The following is a 22153-nucleotide window of genomic DNA, read 5'->3' as shown; positions in this document are numbered from 1 at the left end:
AGGAGCCCATGAAAATTTTTCCACTCCCCTCAGTAGCTAAGATTTACTGTCTTCTCCTTTCAGCAGCAGCACCTTCAGTTTTTGCTGCCCTTCATCTTTGACCACCGGTGGATGCCAGCAGGCATGGGATGGCTCTGCCACCCCTTAGCTTTACCCAGTTACATCTCCAGTGGGTGACAGGCAGACATTTGCATACATGGGACCTAGGTGAGACCCTTTAGCTCGGATGTGAAGGCCAAGCAAAACCATGACAGTCCTCATAAGGCATGCGATCAGTTCCCCCGACCTCCATCAGAAAAACCTCCCACGTGCCTGTGAGGGGCTTGTGTTGGTAGGAGCAGAGCCCTGGATTTATAATTAATCAGAAGGCATGGTGAGGGGAGCTGCAGAAATGCTACACGCAATGCAGACTTAGCCAGACAGAGCAGGTACTTCAGCTGGAGACCTTCCTTGCAGCCATCAGACATGCCACCCGTATCAGGTACACTTCCATAGCTTTTAATGTAGTTTAACAATTGCATTGGAAATAAAGGAGAAGGCACAGTGTACAGGAAAAAAAAAAATCCCAAAATGATACCCTTTTATTTGTAAAGCTCTGATGGAACAGCTTTCCAAATGACATCCCACTTAAAAACCAATGGAAACCAACCTAACTATGCATCAGTCACACTATACAGATTGCATCCTACATTTTCAAGATGCCTAAATATCTTATGGAATATTTACATATGTATCAGTTAGGTAGTAAAGTTTCATTGCGATTTGTTTCTTTCCAGCACATACTTATTCAACGGCAAAAAAAAACCCGGGGATGCATTCGCATTTTTGTACAACACTTCCAAGCAAATGGCTAGGGCAATTTTCCTGAGAGAAGGCTTGTTCTTTGAAACTCTTGCTTTAACAACTAGAAATACAGAAAATGGATGAGTTTTTGTTGCACTAAAAAGCCTAAGGATGCCTAGTTAAGTTTTTCTTTTAAATTATTTACGTACCATTAAGTTAAAATGTTTACATTCATTCATTCGTATAAAAACCGTTGTTAAATCTTATGCAAATGATTTAACACTGATTGCTGCAACGCAAATTGCACTTCTTTAAAAAATTATTGTATATATGGAAGAAAAATATCTGATTGCTACCCTGTTTACAAATTTCGACTGACTCTACGCAGTTCAGCCAGAAAATACGAACTTTCATAAACTTCAGTCACAGTGTACTGTAAAAGTTATATCGCAGTCTTGCAAAGTGAGTAAATATTTTAAACCAAAAAAAAGAAACCAAACCCAAAATCTCCTTAACCAGCTGAACCTTGTGAGACTTGTACCAAACGTTGTGATTTCTTCCAGGGGCATAGCTGGGCTCTGAAGAACAAAGCAAGGCACGTTGAAGATGGAGGGCACAGGAGGAGAGGACCGATGGTGTGAAGACATCAAATGTTCGATGAAAGACTTCTGCGCCAATTCAAGCAGTACGCACTTCTGACGGTCGTTTAAAAGTATCTAACTGTCTCTAGTAATTAAAGCCTTTGGTACTCCCTCCTCGACACTGACGACTTCCAACAAATTCTCGAGGGAGAAGGTGATGAGAGAGCGAGAACAACTATACAATCAGAAAGGCAGCGCTGCTCGGTAAGTTGAGGATGTATTTCTGGAATCTATCAATAGATCTAAGTTTATCTCTTCCTTTTTTTTCCCTTTTCTTTTTTTTTTTCTTTTTTTTTTTTTTCTGAGAGTGTAAGGCTGCATTAGCTATCCCCAGTGGGCATTTGCTTTCCCTATATTTATTTTTCTTGCATAGATGAGGAACTGGATGCTTCGGCAGAACCTCTTTCGGAGGCTGAAAAACACCTCTGCCACCAAGGCACGGAAACTATTTCAGAGGAATGGTATTTGCCAGCACTCTCACTGCCACTGCAACCGCTCCACAGAAGAAACCGGGCACGGACGTCTGGGGGCTGCCGCACAGCGCCAGGATCCAGCTTCCCTTGCACCGGGTCACGCCAGAGCCAGGGCACACCAGGGATCCTGTCTCACAGCTGCCGTCACTTCGGCCGTGGAGGTCATGCTGACTCCTGTGTACAGCCCGTCTTGACCTGAATACTTAAGGTTGCTGCTTTCAGGACTGGTGCTCTCTCCTGGGCCAGACATCACTGACGAGCTCGCCTGGAGCAGAGGAGAAAGAGCAAAGAGAGATTTAATTGAGCAGGTGAGCTTTGCATGCATCAGGGTGTAGGTAAGAGTGTGATGGGCTTGCGACACAGCTGCTATCCTAGGATCTCTGTAGACAGGGTTTTGCCCTCAGCTTCCCCCTGTGCCTCAAAATCTTGTAACTGAAAAAATGTCTTGGGGTCAGCCCACTCATCCAGCCCTAATGACAGGGATGATAGCCACATTTGGAGATCAGCGCATGGTGATCTTCACAGCAAAGTGGAAAAGAAAGCATAGGATGTGAAGAAAAATATATGAAACTGGACCGTGATGAAGAAGGTAACGTGCATGTGTCCTGCTGCCCCCTAACGAAGGGACACAGATGCCAACAACAAAAAATGTGACCTGGGAGTTGTGGCACCTTCAGTTTTGCTTCCCCAATGAGAGAAGCCTGATACATTCAAATTCTCTGTCAGTGGGTGTGGAGCACCTCCTGGAAATGAGCCTTCTTTGGGTCCCTCAGACTTTGAAATGCCTAAAATTATTCCTCACCCTTCAAAATGCTTGCCACCACCACTTCATTCCAGTAAGGCTAGCCAGTAAAGGAGATGCTCCTTTTATCTCAAGAGGAGGAATACTATGCCTTTCAATGAGGAGCCTTTTTGTTTCACTGCCTACATGCACAAGACAAGATGTAGAGGAGCCCTGGTAGGCATGAAGATGAAACTCTGAACCCCACTGGAATCAGTCCATTTATTTTAACAGAGAAATGGAGAGTTACAAAGACAAAGAAATGATCATTTTTTCCATGAGGCTGAGCAGATCCGCTAAAGAGGAAAAATTTGCAGTGCCAGACAGAGAAGGGGCAAGGTTTTCACCTGATAAAGGAAATGTTTAAGAGCTGACTTCATGTAAAATTAACTCTTGGATATGTCAACTTTAAAACTTTAATTTACTCGTTAATGGATAGTCTTCGGACAAGATTCCTTAAAAAGAAAAAAAAAAAAGACTATCCTAAACTGTGACTGCAGAAGCTTCCTGCCTGCTGTTTAAGTGAAAAGTATACATATTTAATCATTTTACAAGAGTAGAGCTCTTGGCTTTTCTGGAGCCGTGCCAAGCCAGCAGTCCTGACATAGGCAAAGCAGAGCTTTGCTTATTCAAAGGCAATTTCCAAACGGTGCTGTGCAGGGTTCGTGTTGCCATGCTTAACCCAGGGAAAACCTCACCTTCTGGAAGAGATACTCATTGCCAGCAGTCACTTTTGTCTGAAATGTACTGAAATATTCCAATATTTTATTTATCTTTTATTACAAGGTTTGATTGTCACTATTCTTCCACCCAGTCATTAACCAGGATCCCACTCCATCAGTCACTATCCAGAAATGCAGAGATGGTATGAAGAACTGCTTGCCAGCTAAAATAGCTCTAATGCTAAGAAATATGTTTTATCCCTCTATCAAATACACAACTGCCAATCAGTGACAATGAATCTCCGTATCCCCTTTCCCTGTGACTATGCACGGACAATTCAATGAGGCAGGTTTCACACTAATCTTTCTGTCCAGTTTTGGTCTTGCATCAGCCTAGTTTTTCTTAAAAGGATTTTTTTTTCAATTATTTCTAATACATCAAATAGACTCTTGTTAGCACAAAACCCATCGTTTTCAACAGCTTGAGTCTCCTCCCAGTGGAGGAAGGGTTTAAATTAGAGCTGAACAGTGTTTGCTCAACCTGAGCTAAAAATACTAGGAGCTGCTTTGAAAGGTTCCCGTTTGCCCATATTTGCTGCTGTTGTTCCGGTAGGCAAATATCTTATCACTACCTGTTTTTTTCCGGGCTTGGAAAGTGTAATTCACCTTTTTCCTGATTCAACCCTACAAAGGTGGGGCGCAGGGACCTGCAGTTTCCATGTGGAGTTATCAGCCACCCCTCCCTCAGGCACCCCAGAAGGGAGGACACAGAGGCACGTCCTGTTTGAAGACTGCCCATCCCTGCCTGACCAAGGTCGTATCCAGGCTTCATTGAGCCAGGACAGGCAGGACCTGGGCAGGGCCGTCAGGCCTGGAAACCCCACCCTGGCAATGTCATGACAAATCCAGGCAGCTCAGGCAGCTCCCAAAGTGAGACATAGAAAACAAACTTCAGCTCATGAAAAGGATGAGGCTGAATCACGGCTCTGCTGCCGAGCCCGCCTACCTCTGCTCTTACTTCTCCAGCTTTAAGGGATGAAAGATGACAGAAGTCACAGTTAGTTAGTAGAGGACATTCATCAGCTGAAATTAATAAGCTGAACAATGCTGCTGAAGTCAATGAGCTCTTCTAATTCACAACAGCTGGCTCTATCAATAAAAAGGTAATAGATTTATTTTTTTTTGCTGAAATCTAATAATAGGATAGATAATCAGCTGAAGACCAGTTTCCTGAGGAAAAAATGAATGAAGTCCATTGGGAAGAGCTTGCCTCCCAAACAAACAGAGGAAGTTTGCATTTGTATCCGCAAAGGTGTTTAAGGATCGCTTCTTTTTACCCAAACCAGCTGGAGCTGGTCATGGGGCAGCTCCCAAGCAGGTTGTCTGGATCAGAGGTGACCTCTCTGTACAGGACCTGCCCACCACACTCACAGGGGACCTCAGCAAGAGCCACAGAGAGACTTAGACACCTATATTCTACCCAACCCTGCCAACAGCACCCCAGAGCCAAATTCAGCCCCACTAAAGCTGGCCCAGATCAAAGCCAGGCTGCTCAAGCTGTGCTGGCCAGTACACTTCCTTGTACTCCTTCCTGCGCCATCTGCCTGGCACGGAGAGTGGGAGAGGGAAGGGACAGTCCCCCAGCCTCCCCCTGCACCTCTGCATCCGAGAGGCAAAAGCTCCAGCGAAGAAGTTGTGTTAACAGCTGGAGGGGGTGGCGAGCAGCCCTGATCTAGACCTTTGCTCTATCAGATAAACCTTTGCTCCAGCCACTTCAAAAGTTCAAAACGCTCTGTGAATTTTGGACATCACAATAGGCCTGTAGTAACGTCCAAATGCCTCAGCCGATACTCTCTTCCTCTTCGGTTAGCATAGTTTCGTTTTGCTACACTTAAATGAGAAATGTAGTTAGCTGAAACACACTTGCAAAAACGTCTTTCATATATGACGTGTTAATGGCAAATTACAGTGGAGTCCTTAATTTTCCAGCCTCAGTTTCCCTGCAATAACTGCCCTTCCACCAAGAGCACTTTCTCCCAATACTGTCACTCCTTGCTTTCTGAAGAGCACGACTCAGCACTGCAAAGCCACAGCTTTTTTTTTCTGTCTGAGTTAGCGACCCTCTTACTACGCAAAGCTGTCATTTCTTGCTAGTCCAATTGATCCTTTCGTTTATATTGCAAATGTGTAAGTTTACATATCTCCTAATCTCTCTTTTGTACTATAGCAACATAAATCTGTGGTTAATACTTCATTAATTTCCTAAGGGAGGCAACTTCCAGTGTGACTTGGGAAAGCTGATGACCCTCACTGCTGTCAAGGGCTGTATGAGTAATTGGCTTTATTGCTTTGGCAATAAAACAAAACCAAGCAAAAAGTATATGTCTATATCCATGTAGAAGATTTAGGTAGAATCAAAAATACTTTTTTCCTTGTTTTTCCCCACTGAAACAAACAAGCTGGATTGCTTCATTCTATCTGACAGAAAATTAAATGCTTTATTTCAGATACATGTACACAGAGCAAAGAAAATGTATGAATGTATGAAGCTGAGTGGGGAGAAAAAAGCAGCATCCTCTTTTGTCCAGGAGTGAGGTAGGAGACCAAGAGAAGATTTAAACTGGAGTATCAGATCTCCAAGCGTAATGCCCTGACTACCAGACTATTTGGTATTTTAGGTTGCCATGTTCCTCTTGCCTCCTGTTGATCTTATTTCACCTGGTTTAGATAAATATTTACTCATACCAGGACTGAGGCACCGTGTTCCCACTTTCCAGGTGAAAGTCCTACTAACCATGCTGGTGAGCCTTTCTCATAGAAACTCTGTCCCAACGGCTACAAAATTATTCTATACCAACTGAAATCTTATCATCAGACAGTCTGAAGAATCCTCGACCATCCAACTTTCTGATATCCAGGTAGTTAGAAGATAAGAGATTGAGTCTGGGTTCATCCAGAGTTTGGGAGATATTGTACAAAGCCTAATTCCCCTATAGTTTTCATGAATGTCCTACCAATCTGCTGCCTAAAATGGAGCAAAGAACACCACCTTTAACCATCTCAGGAACCCTCTTCTGAAAACAAAAAAAAGAAAGCAAATCCAGGAGAAGGTATTCAGTGAATTCAGCCCAGGTCGTCAGGCATTTGGGGGACAGTTAGAACTGCATTTTCCTACTAGCTCAGTGCCTACCAAGGCCATTTCAGTCAGCTCTCTCACTTTCCAGCCTATAACACCAAAAAGCCAGTTCTGAACCACTTCTCAAGGTAAACCTCCGAGGGAAGTAAGCGCTAGTTTTGTCTGCAAGACAACTGTCCTAAGTTGTCCTATGGGGTGTGTGATTACAGTCCCTCTGAGAAAGCTTCAAACAGGCGGCAAAGGGCGCAGTAGAGTCTTCAGAAAGAAGAGCTCCCCTGGTGCTGTTGAGCCTTTACTGACATCAGCCCTGGCTCATGGAGCCTCCACGTCCTGCCATAAAAAGCAGTTTTTACAGCAGTTTTCATACTGCCTTTTATCCTAATAAGGGAATAAAGTCCTTCTGGTAATCACACCAGTTGGAGCCCCTGCATGGAAATGTCCGTGTGTACACTACAGACCGTGCCCTTCATTTAGCAAATTATTCTGTGTAACTTTTCCCTGCACAGTTTCAGCAGCATCAAAGGGAGAGCAGGTATAGATGCAAATGCAGGCTATCTGAAACCTTCAAGTCTTCTTTTTATGAGGATGTAAGGCAACTTCATATATCATGCAGCTGGACCTTTTCCATGATAGTAACACAGGACACCCAGTACTTATACTGCTTAGAAAAACAGAAATAGGCCTAAATCCTAGATCCAGATGTGAATTTGGCAAATAGCCCCTTTACAATGGGACAACGAAATATCTCTGATCCAAACACTTCTACATTTTGGGATGTTTGAAATCAACTTTGCACCCACAGCAATTCATTAATCATATCTTTTAAATGTTTAAACTTCAGCTAGAACATAAAATCAACATTTAAGGTTCTTGCTAATTTGTCTCAAAATTGGCATCATGTAAGATTCCCTTCATGTAATGGATCGTCTCAAAGACATTTCCAAGAGTAATTGCTGCCCTTCTCTTTTTCTGCCCTCCCCTCTTTATTTGACTTTAAAAGAGATAAAGAAAGGTAGAGTAAAAATTGAATCTTACTGACACAAATTAATTCTGCTGAATTTCATTTCCATTAGATTTCTACATAACTGGGAACTCTTTTGGCAGCCTCCCATAAAAGGCATAATAAATTGCTTTTGTACCAGTAGAGGAATTCATTTGCTCTCTTTCATTTAGCAACAACATTGCTGTGAATTTCAGGCAACAGTTTCTAAAACATCATCAGATTTCTCTGCCTAATGTCAATTTGGCATTTTTCCCCTCCTAACAGAATAAGGGCTGGAGAAGTAAAAACAGAGCAAAACAAAAACAAGTTGCCATGCCGGTTGTGTAACGTGTGGGGAATGAGCCAGGTTCGCTCTTCCAGCAGGTGCCCGTGTTTCGGCAACGTCACCAGCAACGCCGGCAGGAATCAACGCCATTCTTGTTAAAACGACCAAAGATTGCAGAGCCTGGATTCATCCATCTGAAAGTTATCTATCTCCCTCCTGACATGGCCTGGAGAAGTTTATTCTCCTTGTGCAAAGCCATTGCCTGTTCTAAGAATAAACACAAGCATTCGGGCTATCAATGGGTAATAACGCGAATGAAAAAAAAATAATAATAAAGGAAAATAGAAGTCTAATAGAGTGTCTTTGCTTTGGGATGTGATCAGATTACAGGCTGCCTTGCTCTAAAACGCTGACATCCCTTCACTCCCGACAACTTCAATGGCCCATATGAGTGCTCAGCCCCTCCCATGGGATTTAGGCCCATAAGCAACAATTTCACTTCCTTCCGTAAGGTAGCGATCGTGTTCCCAAACGATGTCTGGGGCAACAGGAGCAAATCTCAACAGCCATCACTTCTTACTTTCAGCCTCTGGTCTCCTCCTCATCCTCATCTCACTGAACTGCTAATGCTTGGGCAAAAGCAGGGAAGGATGTAGCCATGCCCTGTCAACAGCTCTCCTGCAAATCCCGTCCTCATTTATGTGCATTTGAGGCTGGGGTGCAGGGGTGGGACATCACTAGCCCTTCCTATAGGGTGGGGGGGAGTCAGGGGGATACCCACATCTAGTCCCTGCTGCCTCCTCCCTGCTGAAGCGCACTTCACAGCCTCTCTCCATCACTTCCTTTCATTGAAATCTTTCACGAGAGGTAGTTTGCAAGTGCTTTGCATATGTAGGGTACATCTGATCAAATCATGGTGGGGAAAAGGCTGTGCAGATGTTAGCGTGCTGCCTGCTGGATACAAGGGGACAGATTTCACCGTCCCTTGTGCAGGTGCCTTCTCCTAGCCTGACCTACTATAGAAAAATTCGGGAGAACTGAAGTCCCAGCACTGGGGGATGCCTGCCTTTGTCTAATTAAGAGCAGCTTCAGGATCCCTCGGAGTTGCTCTTAGTTGCTAACAGCTCTCAACTAATCTTTTGGCTCGTGAACCGTGCCCCCACCCCACTCTCCTCTGGTACCCACACAACTCCACCTGGCAAAATTATATTGCAGACTGCCCTATTAAAATTGTAACATAAAGATTATTAATAACAGGTTTGATATGCTCTCCTAGGAGAAGGGCTACAGGAAGGAAGGCAGATTTTAGCCAAACAAGAAAGCAGCAGCGTATGGGAAACGGGATCTCATCTATACGGCCTCTCCTTCCTCAAACAGCACAGGACTGTGCTGCCTACAGCCTGCACCGCTGCCTTGGCCTCAGCTGGGACTGCGCTTCTAATTCCATGCACGATATAAATCTCACAACATTCCTCAGGATCGGTAGTCCTGCTTAAGGCAATTAAAGGAAAATTGAAGGAAAATTTGGTTGCATTTTTTGCCTTAGCAAATATTAGGGGAGAGCCTAAAAAAGTGCCTAATAGTTCACAGGGAGAAGCCTGAAACCCACTAACACTTCACTTTTTGGTTAGTGTTTCTTTTTTTTTTATGTGATCTGTTTATTTTATTGGACTGACAGAGTTTTCTCATGTCAAAGACGATCCCTTTTAGTAATATCCTTGTCTGGCAGCATCCGAACCTAAAATCCAGTGCTTCTGAAATAGGGTGGCCCTGTCAGTCCACGAACAATCGCATTTGCTAAAAATGGTTTCCCCCCCGCCCCGTACAATGAAACTTTGTACATCAGGGATTAAACTATTGAAAGGAATTTGGATGTGGGAATGCCGAGACATATTGAAAAATAGTAATTATAAACAATGTCGTCTTTTTATTAATAAAGGAGTAGAGAAAGCCACATTAGGAAAGCTTTTCAAAGAAATGATGTGGCAGATTAAAGGATACAGAAGGCCTGAGGAGCGAGTATGGATACGGATATGTATAGCCAAGGGGTTAGAAATTAATCTTCATTAAGCTTCGCAACTTTAGTGGTAGTATTCGTTATCACATATGCTAGCTGAGTGAGGAAAGGAAGTTTTAGATGGTTTGAGCACATGATGTAAAATAAGGATCAAAACTTATAGCAGGGGATGATCAGGGCTCCTCTGGAGCTCATTGCTGCCAGATGCTGAGCATCTGGCCCCTGAAGAGCCCTCTGCAAGACAGGGCTGATCCCCTATGCGCTGCAATCAGCAGGGCTCCCCAGCCTAGCTTCAGCTGGGCCTGGGTCAGGGTTTAAGTGCACACCTTAGTTTTAAAAAAAAAAGCCTTTATATTTCCCTCTATACAGAAGGGTAACATTTTGCTGGAGTACACCAATTGTTTGGGATAACGTGTACAAATGCATATATATGTATTAACCAGCTTTTGGCAAATGTGAGAACAGCAGTGCCTTGAATTATAAATTCAGATCATTTCAGAAAAAAAAATGGGGTACAGGCACAATTGTTTCTTGAAAGGATCAATTGGACATGATTTATTGTCTTTCCTCCAAAAGAAAACCTTTGAAATAGAAGAACCTGACCATTTCAAAACAAAATGTCTAGGGTTAAGCTGTAGTTAACTTAATCATAAAAACTATATAGATCTTAATTAAGAGGTTTGTAAAGTACTTCAGCTTGTCGTTCTGTTTACAGCTATATGTGATATCCTCAGAAAATCTTGTTGCAGTATCAGCTAACAAAACTGGAAAGTTTGTTTAGATTATTGTTCTGCTAGATAAGATAAAAGCTGCGATAACATTACACGGTGATCAGCCTGCTTACAGATACAGACACGGGCTTACCCCAGAGGCTGCAGTCTGTGTGCGGGGAGAAGCATTTTTGCTACAGTCATCTGAATTAGTAGAAGATGTGGATGTTGGAGTCATAGGAACCGCAGTAGTACTGTTACCTGAAAGATCAGGAACTGGTATGAAAAACAAATATTTTCCAGTCAGGGGAAAAAAAACTCTTGCAGCTCAGCTGTCTTATCTTCTCATATTTACCAGAGCATGCCTTTGACTTATTTATGTTCTTAGGTTTTCGCTTCCTAGTCTGAATTCCTTCTTTTTTCATAGCGAGAGGTCGGGGAACCTGAAAAAATTAAATTTCCACACTGATCACAGAGTTGTACATGTACTCTAATATCAAAAATCAAAATGCACTAAAGATCAAATGGTAATGCTGAAAATGCCTGTATAGCAAGCCGATTTCTCCTGTGTCACAGTACTGATTCCAAAAATTCCTTTGCGTTTTATCTGGGTGAAGCAATTGTTTGTTTCAAGGGGAGTTTTAGCTTAATAAAGAAAGCAGGGAAACTTATTTCTTGATGTGAGCTAAACAGTTTGTCCAACACCTCGGGCAGTCCACAGATAAACAGCCATAGATCTTATGAAATTAAATTGGCGGAGTATATCCGGTCCTCAACTCCTTATTCCAGTCAGTTAGGAATTATCTCCAGTGGCTGATTCTGGAAAGTAAGAAAGCTCACAAGGGGAAAAATATACTCCTCTTCCTGTGGACCAGCTACACAAACCAGATCATCGCCGGTAGGTATCTTCGGAAAGAAACTTTAGGCTGTAATCGGCTTAGTGTTCGTTCTTATAAGCAGTTCTGCCCATGATACAGCTTTATAGTATCAAAATTTATATTTATAGGGAAAACGTGCTCAAAAATCATCTTTGTGCTCTGTGTTTTTACGACTGTAATAATTATACAGAAAACATTGGCTTAAAATAGATTTTAACGTAACGGTAACACGGATTTGTGGAAAGACAATTCAAGCATATGCTTATTATAATTATAATGTTTGAACCTGTAAAATAATTTACTTTTTCCTTGAGGACTAACCAAGTCCCAATCAGCCCTAACGCCCCCGCTCTTCAAACACTTGTGCTTGACTGTAACTTGATCCAGAGGGGCATAACAGGCTCCAAATCTCACCCAAAACATACTCTATCACATTCGGGATAGAGCTATTTTCTTCCTCTATCATTGCCTAGCAAAGTCTGGAATTACATTTAAAATGTTGTTGGCATAGCTATGGCTTGAATTACATTTAAAGTTTTGCTGCAATAGCTATGGCTGTCCATTAAGAATTGTCTTATTAAAGGTCTGAAGGGAGGGGGGGGGCAGTTCCCTACTGAAGAGTTTATTTAAATCCCGGTGGCAAAAAGACCTCCACCACTCATCCAGAGGTGGTTTCTTTGTACAGATCTGTCAGGAGAGCTACAACAGAAAACATGTAACTTGTCAAAACCATAACTTGCTAAAACGGTATAACCATTTTCTAATGTCAGGCATTTTTTGGCCATTTTTATCCATACTTTTTTAACTTCACGGTCCAATCTGTAGGCTGAGACCATAAGCATCAACAGAAACATTACCCGACTCGAGGAAGCCCAGTGTCAGCCCTGAAGCCACCGGGCTCCTTCTGGCGGGAGGGCCAACCCTTCCCCAAAGGACCATCAGAGCCAGCACAGAATCTTGCGCGACGAAGCGGGCGCTTACCCCGTGGAGCTTCATGTAGAGGCCGCAGGCGTTGCAGACGGGCTCACCCTCCGCGTTCCTGCGCCACAGGGTGGTGGTCGTGGTGTGGCAGTTGGCACAGGACAAACCCAACCGCCGGGACGAGGGCTAGAGGCAAGGGTAGGCAAACACAGGCGTAAACAGGCGGGCAGGAGGAAACAATTTATGTCTTTATGGTTTATAAAAAGCACTTTAACACGCAGCGGGGACGGTAGGAGGTTATTTTATAGTATCTATCAGCAACGCCCCAGAATTAAAACAAGGTTATCCTCATTTCAGAGGCTGGAAAGCTGATGTGAAGAGGCACTGCAAGTCTGCAACTCTAGGCAGTCACATCACAGGCAAAATTTGCATTTTGGGAGCTGCTGACCCAGGGACTTCTGTTCAGACCACCAGGCACCAGCTCTTCCTCCAGCAGGACAGCTAGGAAACATCTCCACTATGTTTCCATCAAGCTGAGTAGAAGGCACATCACTCCTGTGCCACCTCTCCAGCCGGTTCAATGCCCCCTCCCCTGTGTAGTGGGCAAAGAGGCAGCTCTGAAGTTGCCACAAATACTTCCAATTCACCGGAAAAACCAGCCGCTTTAATCACTGGCCCTTGGCGGCACCACGGCTGCGGAAAACAAACTTTCCCAGCTGCCGGAGGGTAACATGCACAACAGCAGCATCTTTGTAAAAACATCTTTTTATCATAGCCCATTTTATCCTCGCGCTAAAAACAACTTGCCTCGGGAGCATGTGTTTTACAGAGTGGAGCTTCCCCTTGGCCAGCAGAAAAGCTGGTGGGTGACAAAAAGGTTCCCCACTGCAAACACTCCATTTATGACACTCTTCCGTGGAGTTTGGAGCCAAGATGAAGCAACCTTGTATCAGAAATAACCGTATAACCTGGAGCTTTATGGCTGCAGGCTGTATATCATGAGTGAAGGCAGTCCTCATAAACATGTGAAATGAAGGTGAATGGGTTATAAAAGTCTCTGTAACAAGTGATCTCTTTTACGTTCATCACAAGCAAAGAATTCCAGCTACATCATAAATCTAGTCTTTTTCAAAGTATTGCATTGTCAAAAAAAATATAAAAAAAATCCGTGCCTAGCTCTGTGCCTGGCAGCTGAACAAGTTTACATGGAGAAGTCAGTTTTAGAGGATTGCATTAATCTTATTCTGACTATAAAGCGCCCATAACCGAAATTACTAACTTAAGGGTACAATGCCCTTCCTCTTGAATCATTTACTGCTGGGTTGTTAGCTATAACTCGGTCACCTTTGATACCGCAGAGCTGCCTGCCACTTGGGAAACCGATAAAAATGTTTTGAGAATGAAGAATATTCCAGAGTAATAACTGAGTTTCTCTAATTTTATCTGTTTGAGTTGCTGTAGCAGTAAGCCTTCACCTTACACTGCAGCTCAGACAAAACTCTAGATTCACTATGGATTTTGTAACTTTGAATCAGTAACCCATTATTAATCACACAGAAAAAAAAAAAAAGACAAAAACAAAAAAAAACAACCGAAGGTAATCTAGGCTGAAGTACGCACATATACTTTTTAATCTTAAAAATCCAGACCTCATGAAAACAGAATTTTTGACCGCGTTATTAAATACCTATGCACACAGCATCCAAATTTCACTCCTTGATTCAACTATAAGAGTTTTACATGCATTGGGTAAAAAAAAAGCTGGTCTTTACACATACGCTTTGTTTTCTTTCTTTGCAAGTGAAATGCTGTCAGACATTTTAGTCTGTTCAGTCTTTTTTTCTTTTGTATGCAGTCTGGTATAAATCCTCATATATTTTATTTCAATAGCTTTTGCTATCTAAACAAACGGAGGGGGTTTTGGCATGTTTTGAAGCTAAAATGACTTTTCTGCCGCAGGAATTTTATCAGAAACTTTGGGGCAACCTAAACATGTTTAGCATTTTCAAAACATTTTCCCTTCTCACTTGCATATTTCCAACCGTATGAACACACAGGCACGGCTGATTTATAGTTACGGCCAGGGTACTCGGTAAGGATTGTTACACAGAACTATTTCAGAGTTATTTTTCCGAGGTGTCAGGCTGTAATCGGACTGCAATCTGACTGTGTTTTAGTCTCCTCCCTCCCACCCCCTCTTCAAAAAAAAAAAAAAAAGAAACACAGAAATGCCAGAGCCGGGTATCAGCTACTCGAAATCTGCGTTGGGCTGGGGTGCCACGGCCAGTTGAGCTCTGACACTTCAAGACAAGCGGCAGATCTGCCCCGTCTGCTGCGTTTGTCCCCAGAGATGAGATAACACCCCCTGTCATGAAATTTAGCGGACAGCCAGATAGAAAAAAATGGGCACCCAGCAGTAATTAAACCCTGGTTTAAAGTTAAATTTAATCTTTGGCTTAAGAAAAAGTCTTTAAGCAGAGGTACGGTTGATTCATGAGCGCTTACTGTCTGCTCTGGTCATCTCACGTTTGATTTTTGTTTCCCCTGTCCCGTAAGGGCATTAAATTCAAACGGTTGTGAAATAAAAAGAACGGGATGTGTTTTAACGCTAGGAAACCAGGCATGGAGCGGAGCAGCTGGCGTGATTGAAAGGGGCTTGAAAGGCTGACGGGTTTGATACGCTGTCTCCATACACAAGGGTCTAAACATCAGGTTGGATTATACCAGCATGATTTATTGTAGCTCGCTCGGTAACAGCCATTACCGAAGAGCGTATTCTTTCTCTCTGCTGACCTCCACCCAGATTTGCTAAACATAATGTGCAGTTCCCGCTTGTTAAATTTTCTCTTCGCCCATTCAGCGCTAGCCTGAATTATAAACAGGGGTTCTGGTTTGTACTATTTATTTCCCCCCTCTAGTTTTAGGAGTATATTTTTAGAAAAATAGCCGCTCATTTCTTAGGAGTGAAACAAAACAAAGGCTATTATCGTTGTTTAAACAATTGGTTTTCTTTGAATTATATACAAAACTTGCTTACATTCCCAAGGATCGAGCTCTCAGCAAACAAAGCAGGTCTGGAGAAATTCCTAGCCCTCTGAACAAACACTTTCCAACCTTGAATTTTTTTTTTTTCTTTCTGTTGGAAATGTCCGACACCAGCAGCACAAATTTCCACAAAGCCATCGATGTCCCTTCACCGATGGGGTCCACCAACTCAAAAAACCAGGCCGGCCATGCCCCATGTGTGGCTTACCAGGGGCAGAGGGCAATTTTGCCGGCGCAGGACCCAGAGGTGGGCCCAAAGCGGGGTCCCGAGGGCTGCCAGCCCTGTCGCCCCTCAGTTGTGACCACTTTGGCCTGCAAACCTGGTCAGAGGAGTCCTTGGGTTCTGCAGCCGGGGAGATCACCAGGCTAACACGCCCCGAGTGCGCTCCCCCATCCTTGCCCCCACTTTCTCCCTGGCTACCGCTGACCGGAGGGGGTGGGTCACTTGCCTCTCGCTTCCCTGTATCCCCACTCACCACTCTCTTCTGGGGTTTGATGAGGGGCCGGCTGAGGCCGTTCATTTTGGTGTAGAGCCCGCAGGCGTTGCACAGGTAGTTGCCGGTGCCGTCCCTCCTCCACAGCGGGGTCTGGATGGAGCCACAGTTGACGCACTCCCGGCTCTCGGACAGGTCCTCCAGCATCTCTGGGGGGAGGCAGGGACAGAGGGAAGAGGCGGTGGGGCAGGGGCCGCCGGTGAGCTCGGACCCAGCCCCGCCGAACCGAGCGCTGCGCCGGCCCCGCCGCTCCCGGGAGACCGGTTCCCCGGGGCCAGCAACCGCCGGCGCGGTTCAGCCCTCAGAAAAGCCGTTCTCCGGCAGCGATAGCGGCCATGAGGTGATTTTTTTTTTCCACAAAATCCTCTTTTTAATTATTTATTTATTTATAATGTACCAGACTCGCTACCAGCTTTACCTTTGCTTTAACGGAGCCGGTGCCCCCGCCTCCCACCGCCCTGAGCGGCGACTCCCGGGAACCCGGCACTCAAGGTCGGGATTTGACCCTCGGGAAATTCAGCTGGAGGGGCGCGGGGTTCCCTCGAGGGGCGAAACACCCGTGGTGGTGCCCACCGGGCGGAGAGGGGGGTGTGCGCTCGGCATTTTGCTTTTTTTTTTTTTTTTTTCCCCAAGAGGGTGGGGGGCAGGGGGAGTTCGGTGTCTGCCCCAAGAGCCCACTTCCAAAATCCACCCCGGGAGCCGGACCGCAGGGATACAAGGAGAGGTGGTTTCCCCATGTATTCCCTCCGGTCGAGGCTGGGCAAGGAGTTTTTTCTCCAGCTCTCATTTTAAACGCCTCGCAACTCGGAAAAACTTTAAATTTAGAGGCAGTGGGAAGTCAGCGACGGGGAGCGACCGCTTCGCTATTGAGTCCGATTCGACCAGGTTGGTAGGAAACGGAGGAAATGGAAAAATTCGCCGTGTTCTGCCTCCTGCTCCCATAGGTACTGAGTACTGAGGGGGGAAAATGGTCTAAATGCAGGGCAAAAAAAAATTAAGGCGAACCCACCTAGAAAAGCAAACACCTTCACCCCCGCGAATCCTTACGTGCTTGTTCTCACCTCTCCATATTTTGGGGAGGGAGGGGGAAATAAATACGGGTTTTACATCTACGGTGCCACGTTGTGCAGAAATAATGAAAGGAGGTGTCTGGATTTCTGCGGCAGCTTTCGAGTCGTGGCTGGGAAAGTCTGTTACAGACTGCTAGCCTCGTCTCTGATTTTTTTTTTTTTTTTTGACTCCCTCCATCCCCTCCACTACCGGCCCGCGCTATTCTTTCACGTTTCGCTCCGAGCTGTAAAAGCGAAGGGGAGCTTGTAACCCTCGGGCAGCTTTGGTGACACGGCGGGCATCGAGCTGAGCAAGAAACGGCCTTTTTGGCCCGCACCCACCGAAACGCGTTTCTGTCCTCTTTTCGTTTGCGAATTATTAGGAGGACAACGGGAACGGGCACACGGCAGAGTCCAGAGAGCACAGTTCAACTTCACGTTGTCAGCTTTGGAGCTCCCGGTACATCGCTAAGATTTATTAATCTGGGCACTAAAAGCGCCATTGGAGACTATAATCAGGAAAATGCTGAAGGCTTCAAAGACGCTGGAAGTTAAACAGTTATTTCCCTCCACTCTTTACTTTACAACATTACCTCCGTGCCTGCAGAAATAAATTCTGCCGTGACAATATTTCTCGGGCATTTTAAAATATTTGTTTTCCCACTTAGTGAGTGAGAAATATATTTATCTCCAAGGAAAGCAAAATAAAGGTTTCATTTTAGGCATTGTTTCAGTAACTCTGCGAATAATGTTCAGAAAAGCTGTATCAGACTGTCTAATATTTAGGCGTAAAAATCCATCGCGACTATCATTTTACCCATGCGATTATTTGAGACGGGAGCACGCGTGGCTTCGCTTTTGCCGTCGCATTTTGCCTGGCAGAAGCAGAAAACTCGCGTGGCCCGGGAGCTCTGGGCTGCTTCGCCCCGCGGTTACAAGACGATGCGGCTCCACTGGCACCTAGCCTTCCTCTCCCCAAAAGGCTAATCCCTGCCCCTCTCCCTTCCCTGAGATTCTCCAACCTCATTTCTCTCCTAAAAATAAATAAATAAATAAATAAATCAAAACAAATAAACCTACAAAAAAAAAAAACCCAACACAACACAAAAAACCCGAACCAAACAAAAAAAAAAAACAACCCCAAAACAGCAACAGCAGAAAAGGGATTTTTTTTTCCCCCTTTATCGCCTGTTTTTACACTGTAACTTTGGCAATCGAGTTTTAAACCTCAGCTTTCATGTCACCCTGAGACACGTCTTCTCGACTTTGCTCTGCCACTTCTCCTGCCACCTCTACCACTTGAGTCATCCTCCCTCTGTCACGTCAGTAAACACCGAGCGGGAGGCTTAAAACGCCTAAATCTACCCGGTGTCATCGAAGAGACAGGAGGGGCACCTTGTACAGCCCTACAGGAAGATTCAAACCCGCTGAGAGATTTTTTTGCAACCCTGCACTGCAAGAGAAAAATCACTGTGTATATCAAATATGCCTACCCGGTGGGGAGTTTATGAGGAAAGCAAATGCTGATCAAACGTGTGTGTGCGCGCGTGTGTATACATACACATATATACATAAATATATGTAAATATCCATATATATTTAAAAATCCATTTAAAATATAAATATCCATAATACACACATATCCACACACACCCCTCTCTATACATCTGTATTTATATATACACAGACATATTCGAAGGCTACAATAATCATTAATCTTCCTGCCTCAGACTAAATCATCGCCGCTCAGCCTCCACTTCCACGATCAATTTAATGCCAGGGAGAATTTCCTAAAACACAAAATAAAAAGGACGGGACACCTCGGAAGCGAAAGTAAAATCCCATCTGGAGGTGCCGTATTTTAACGGCCGTTTATAAACGGGATTTCTCGTTCGTATCCGAGGTTTTGCTTCGCCGCTCTTCTCTTTCCAGGGAGCAGCGAAGCGTTTTGTGGTTTAAACAAACCCGAACGGGTTCAGCGACACCCCGCCGCTTTCCTCCGCGCTACACGGCAGGTCAATTCGCTGTCACTTTGTCACCGTTCCGCGCCCAGATGATGGCATCTGGGGGAAAGCAGAGGGGTATTTCGGGGGGAAAATTAAAAGCGAGGCTTACACCGGGCGGTTCGTTTCGGGAACGGCGAGTTCGCGACCCCGATTGCCATCCTCCGAATAAAGTAGGTTTTTTTTTTTTGGGGGGGGGGGGGTGGGGTTATTTCCCCCACTCCCCAACCCAAGGCAAAGCACGACAGCCACCTCCGCTCCAAAAGAGCTGCGCTGCGGACGTCGCCACCTCCCCGCGACTCCTATTACCCCCGGGGACCCCTCCAGCGGGGCAGCCCCGACATGTGGCGGCCGATACCCCCTTCCCCATCCCAACCGTCCCAACTCACCTCTGCCCACCCCCCACGCTTCCCCCCAACACCACCCGGAGAAGGGTCCTACCTGCGCTGGGTGCCCGGACGGGGATGGGGGCGGCCCGGCCCTGGAGGCAGTGCAGCATGGAGTTCTCGAAGGGGCCGGTGGGCCAGGCCGGGGTGAGCTGCGGCCCCACGTAGGACGTGTAGGGCCCCGGGTAGGAGCCGTTGAGCGGCCGGGCCAGGGGGCTGTACTGGTCCCTGGCTCCCAGGCTGTTGCTGTAGGCGCCGGGCTCCCGGGAGGCCCCGTTGGCTACCGGCGGGCTAGGGGAGTAGGGGAAGCGGCCCGAGGGGTGGGAGCCGCCGCCGGTGCCGTACGAGGGGCTCTCGGCGGCCGGCTGGGACCAGACGGCGTGGCCACCGCCTGGGTGGGTGGGCTGGGCCGCCCCGCTGCCCTGCAGGTAGGGCAGGGTGGGCAGCATGGAGCCCACGCGGGTCGTGGGGACGTAGACGGGCGAGCTGGGCGCGGAGTGCATGAAGCCGCCGGGAGATCCGTCGTAAGGCGCGGGGCCCTGGGCGGCCGAAATGGCCAGGGTCTGGTACATCTCCTCGGGCTGCTCGGCCCCGAGGGCGCTCAGCTTGGAGCCGCGGCTGGACCAGATCAGCTTGTTGGTTTGGTCTAAATCCGCCAAGAGCAGGATGTCCTCCCAGCTGGACAGCCCGGAGGGGTGGGGGGCTCCGAAATGCACGTAGGGGGCGAGCAGCGACCTGCCCTCGGCGGCGGCGGCGGCGTGGGGGGGCGGCGGCGGCGGGACCGGCCGGTGGCTGCCGTCGGGGTCTGGCAGAGGAGTCTTGGAGGAGCCGCTCTCGCCCTGGGACGAGGAGGAGGAGGAGGAGGGCGAAGGAGGAGATGGGCCCGGCTCGCGGGAGGCGAAGGGGCCGGAGGAACCCGCAGCGTCCGCAGCGCACCGCTTCACCCCGCACCAGCCGCCGTCAGCCACGGCCATCCAGGTCCCCTTCTAGCTGCTGGGTGTGGATGGGGAAGGGGAGGAGGAGAAGGAGGAGGGGAGGGGAGGGGGGTCCGCAGGGCAGGGCGGGGAAGGAGGACACAAAAGAGCGGGGGGAGGAGAGAGAAATAATAATAACAAAGTTAGCAAACGGGACAGCCCGTCTCCCTCCCTTAACGAGATTCATCAGAGTTTATCTGGACCCCCCGGAGCGCTTCATCGGTCCGGTCGCCTCGGCGCTCTCGTCCCTCGCCCCGGCGGAACGGGATCGGGCAGCCCCGGGTCCACGGAGCCGCCGGCCGCGCAGGGCCGCGCGGAGCGCGGTCCCGGGTGGGGAAGGGGGGACGAGAGGGGACGGGGGGCACGGGGGCTGCGGGCCCCGCGCCGCCCGCGTCCTGGGAACGAAGGACGCCGGAGGGAAAGGTGGGTGGGAGGGGGGAGAGGGGCATTTTCCCCGGTCTGGGGCGAAGTCCCTTCCTTGGCTGCTGCCGTTGCTGTTGTTATTGTGATTATTTCAATGAATGAGTCATTCGAGCCGGTTTCACCGAGAAAACAATTCGTGAGGCGATGCCTTTCAGGTTACTCCGCGGGGAGAGCGATGTCGGCTTTTCCGCGCATCGCCTCGCTTGTTTGCTCCTTTCCAGCCCAAGGTCACGGAAAAGAGGAAGAGGAGGGAAAGGCACCCCAGAGCCGGGAGATGAGCAGGGCCCCGAGCACACCTTTGGGAGATGGCACCCCATCCCGCAGACAGCCGGGTCACCGCATCCCGGAGCATGAGAGGGGCCGGCCGGGCAGACAGACAGAGAGCCGCCAGTGCCTCTGGGAGAAGAGGCAGAAAGCGAAAGAGGACGCAAGAAAAGCGAGGGCGAGAGAAGCGGGCGGCGGGGCTCTCCGCGGGCACACGCGTACAGGGCACACGCACAGCCCCCCCGCACCGCCCTCCCCCCTCGCAGATAGGCACCCAGTGCGTCTCTCCCTCCTGCGAGATAACCGGGAGATAAGGCTCCGGCAGATAAGGGCTCCAGGATGTTTGCCCACCGAGCCCCCCTCGGGCTCCCCCAGCCCGGCGCAGCCGCCGCCGCCCCGCTCCCCTCCCCGGAGCAGTCAGAGGAGAGGGGGGAGGGAAAAATAAAAGGGGGTGGGGGGGATCGCGGCGATGGGATGAAGAGGGAGGAAGGAGAAGCGAGGGACCAAACCTGCTGCTGGTGCCCGGCATGGGGCCGGGGCGCGGGGCCGCGGCGGGCGGTGAATCCGGTGCGGCGGGGGCGAGCGGCGGCGGCGAAGTCCGGCGGCGGCGGGCGGCGGGCGATGTATAAAAAGGAGAGAGGAGGCGCCTCTTGCAGCCCGGCCGGAAAACTGCAGGCAGGCGGCCCTGATTGGGCTCGGCCGGCCCTAAACAAACACGGGGCTCGGCGGGGGTGCCAGTCCCGGCGGCCAGCCGGGAGGTGGGGGCGGGAGGGGGGCACCTCGGGGTGCCCGCAGCGGTTGAGGGGAGGGCGGGAGCGACCCCCTCCTCGGGGAGCGGAGAGGCACTCGCCCTTCCCAGATGCTGCTTGTGGCGTTTTTCTTCCTTTTTTTAAGCACAGAAATAATAAATGCTTCCCCCCTTCCGATAATACCGTGTTTAGGGTGACTATTCACCTTTTATAAGTTTGGAGGGTTTTTTGTTTGTTTTGTTTTCTTTTTTTTTTTTCCCCACGCTTTGCAGCCCGGGTGGATGATGTGCCTGGCAACCAGGTGAACTCCTCTCCCCTCCCAAATGTCCTTATTTTTGCTCGTTAAAATCAGAACTATCCGGGGATGGGGGGGGAAGTGGCTCCTCCTTGAGTTGCCCCGACCGTCAGGTGAAGCCAAAGCCCGCTGTGGGATGTGTCCACCCCAGCAGCAGGCAGTAGGCATTTTTCCTCGCTTTCTTTCTTATTCTCCTCTTTT

General features: G+C 47.8%; 1 protein-coding gene across 3 annotated transcripts; it reads right to left on the bottom strand.

The window, feature by feature from the left end:
- Window positions 1-477: 477 nt before the first annotated feature.
- Window positions 478-21760, bottom strand: GATA6 (GATA binding protein 6). 3 transcript variants are annotated; one of them, XM_086740716.1, is made up of 7 exons: window positions 21418-21760; window positions 19303-20240; window positions 15792-15958; window positions 12331-12456; window positions 10827-10914; window positions 10626-10747; window positions 478-2162 (listed from the first exon to the last, which is right to left on the bottom strand). In XM_086740716.1, exons 2-7 carry the CDS (start codon window positions 20219-20221, stop codon window positions 1995-1997), a joined length of 1590 nt encoding a protein of 529 aa, XP_086596842.1. In that variant the 5' UTR covers window positions 20222-20240; window positions 21418-21760; the 3' UTR covers window positions 478-1994. The 3 variants fall into 3 exon arrangements, with proteins under 3 accessions (XP_086596842.1, XP_086596843.1, XP_086596844.1); XM_086740717.1 differs by having other exon boundaries at window positions 19303-20237; window positions 21418-21510; XM_086740718.1 differs by having other exon boundaries at window positions 564-2162; window positions 10626-10732; window positions 21418-21755.
- Between the last annotated feature and the right edge of the window lie 393 nt (window positions 21761-22153).

Source organism: Chlamydotis macqueenii, chromosome 2 (assembly GCF_036417535.1).
Source record: "Chlamydotis macqueenii isolate bChlMac1 chromosome 2, bChlMac1.mat, whole genome shotgun sequence".
Classification (NCBI taxonomy): Eukaryota; Metazoa; Chordata; class Aves; order Otidiformes; family Otididae; genus Chlamydotis; species Chlamydotis macqueenii.
The sequence above is the reverse complement of the archived record's forward strand: the minus strand, read 5'-3'. Positions and strand labels throughout refer to the sequence as shown.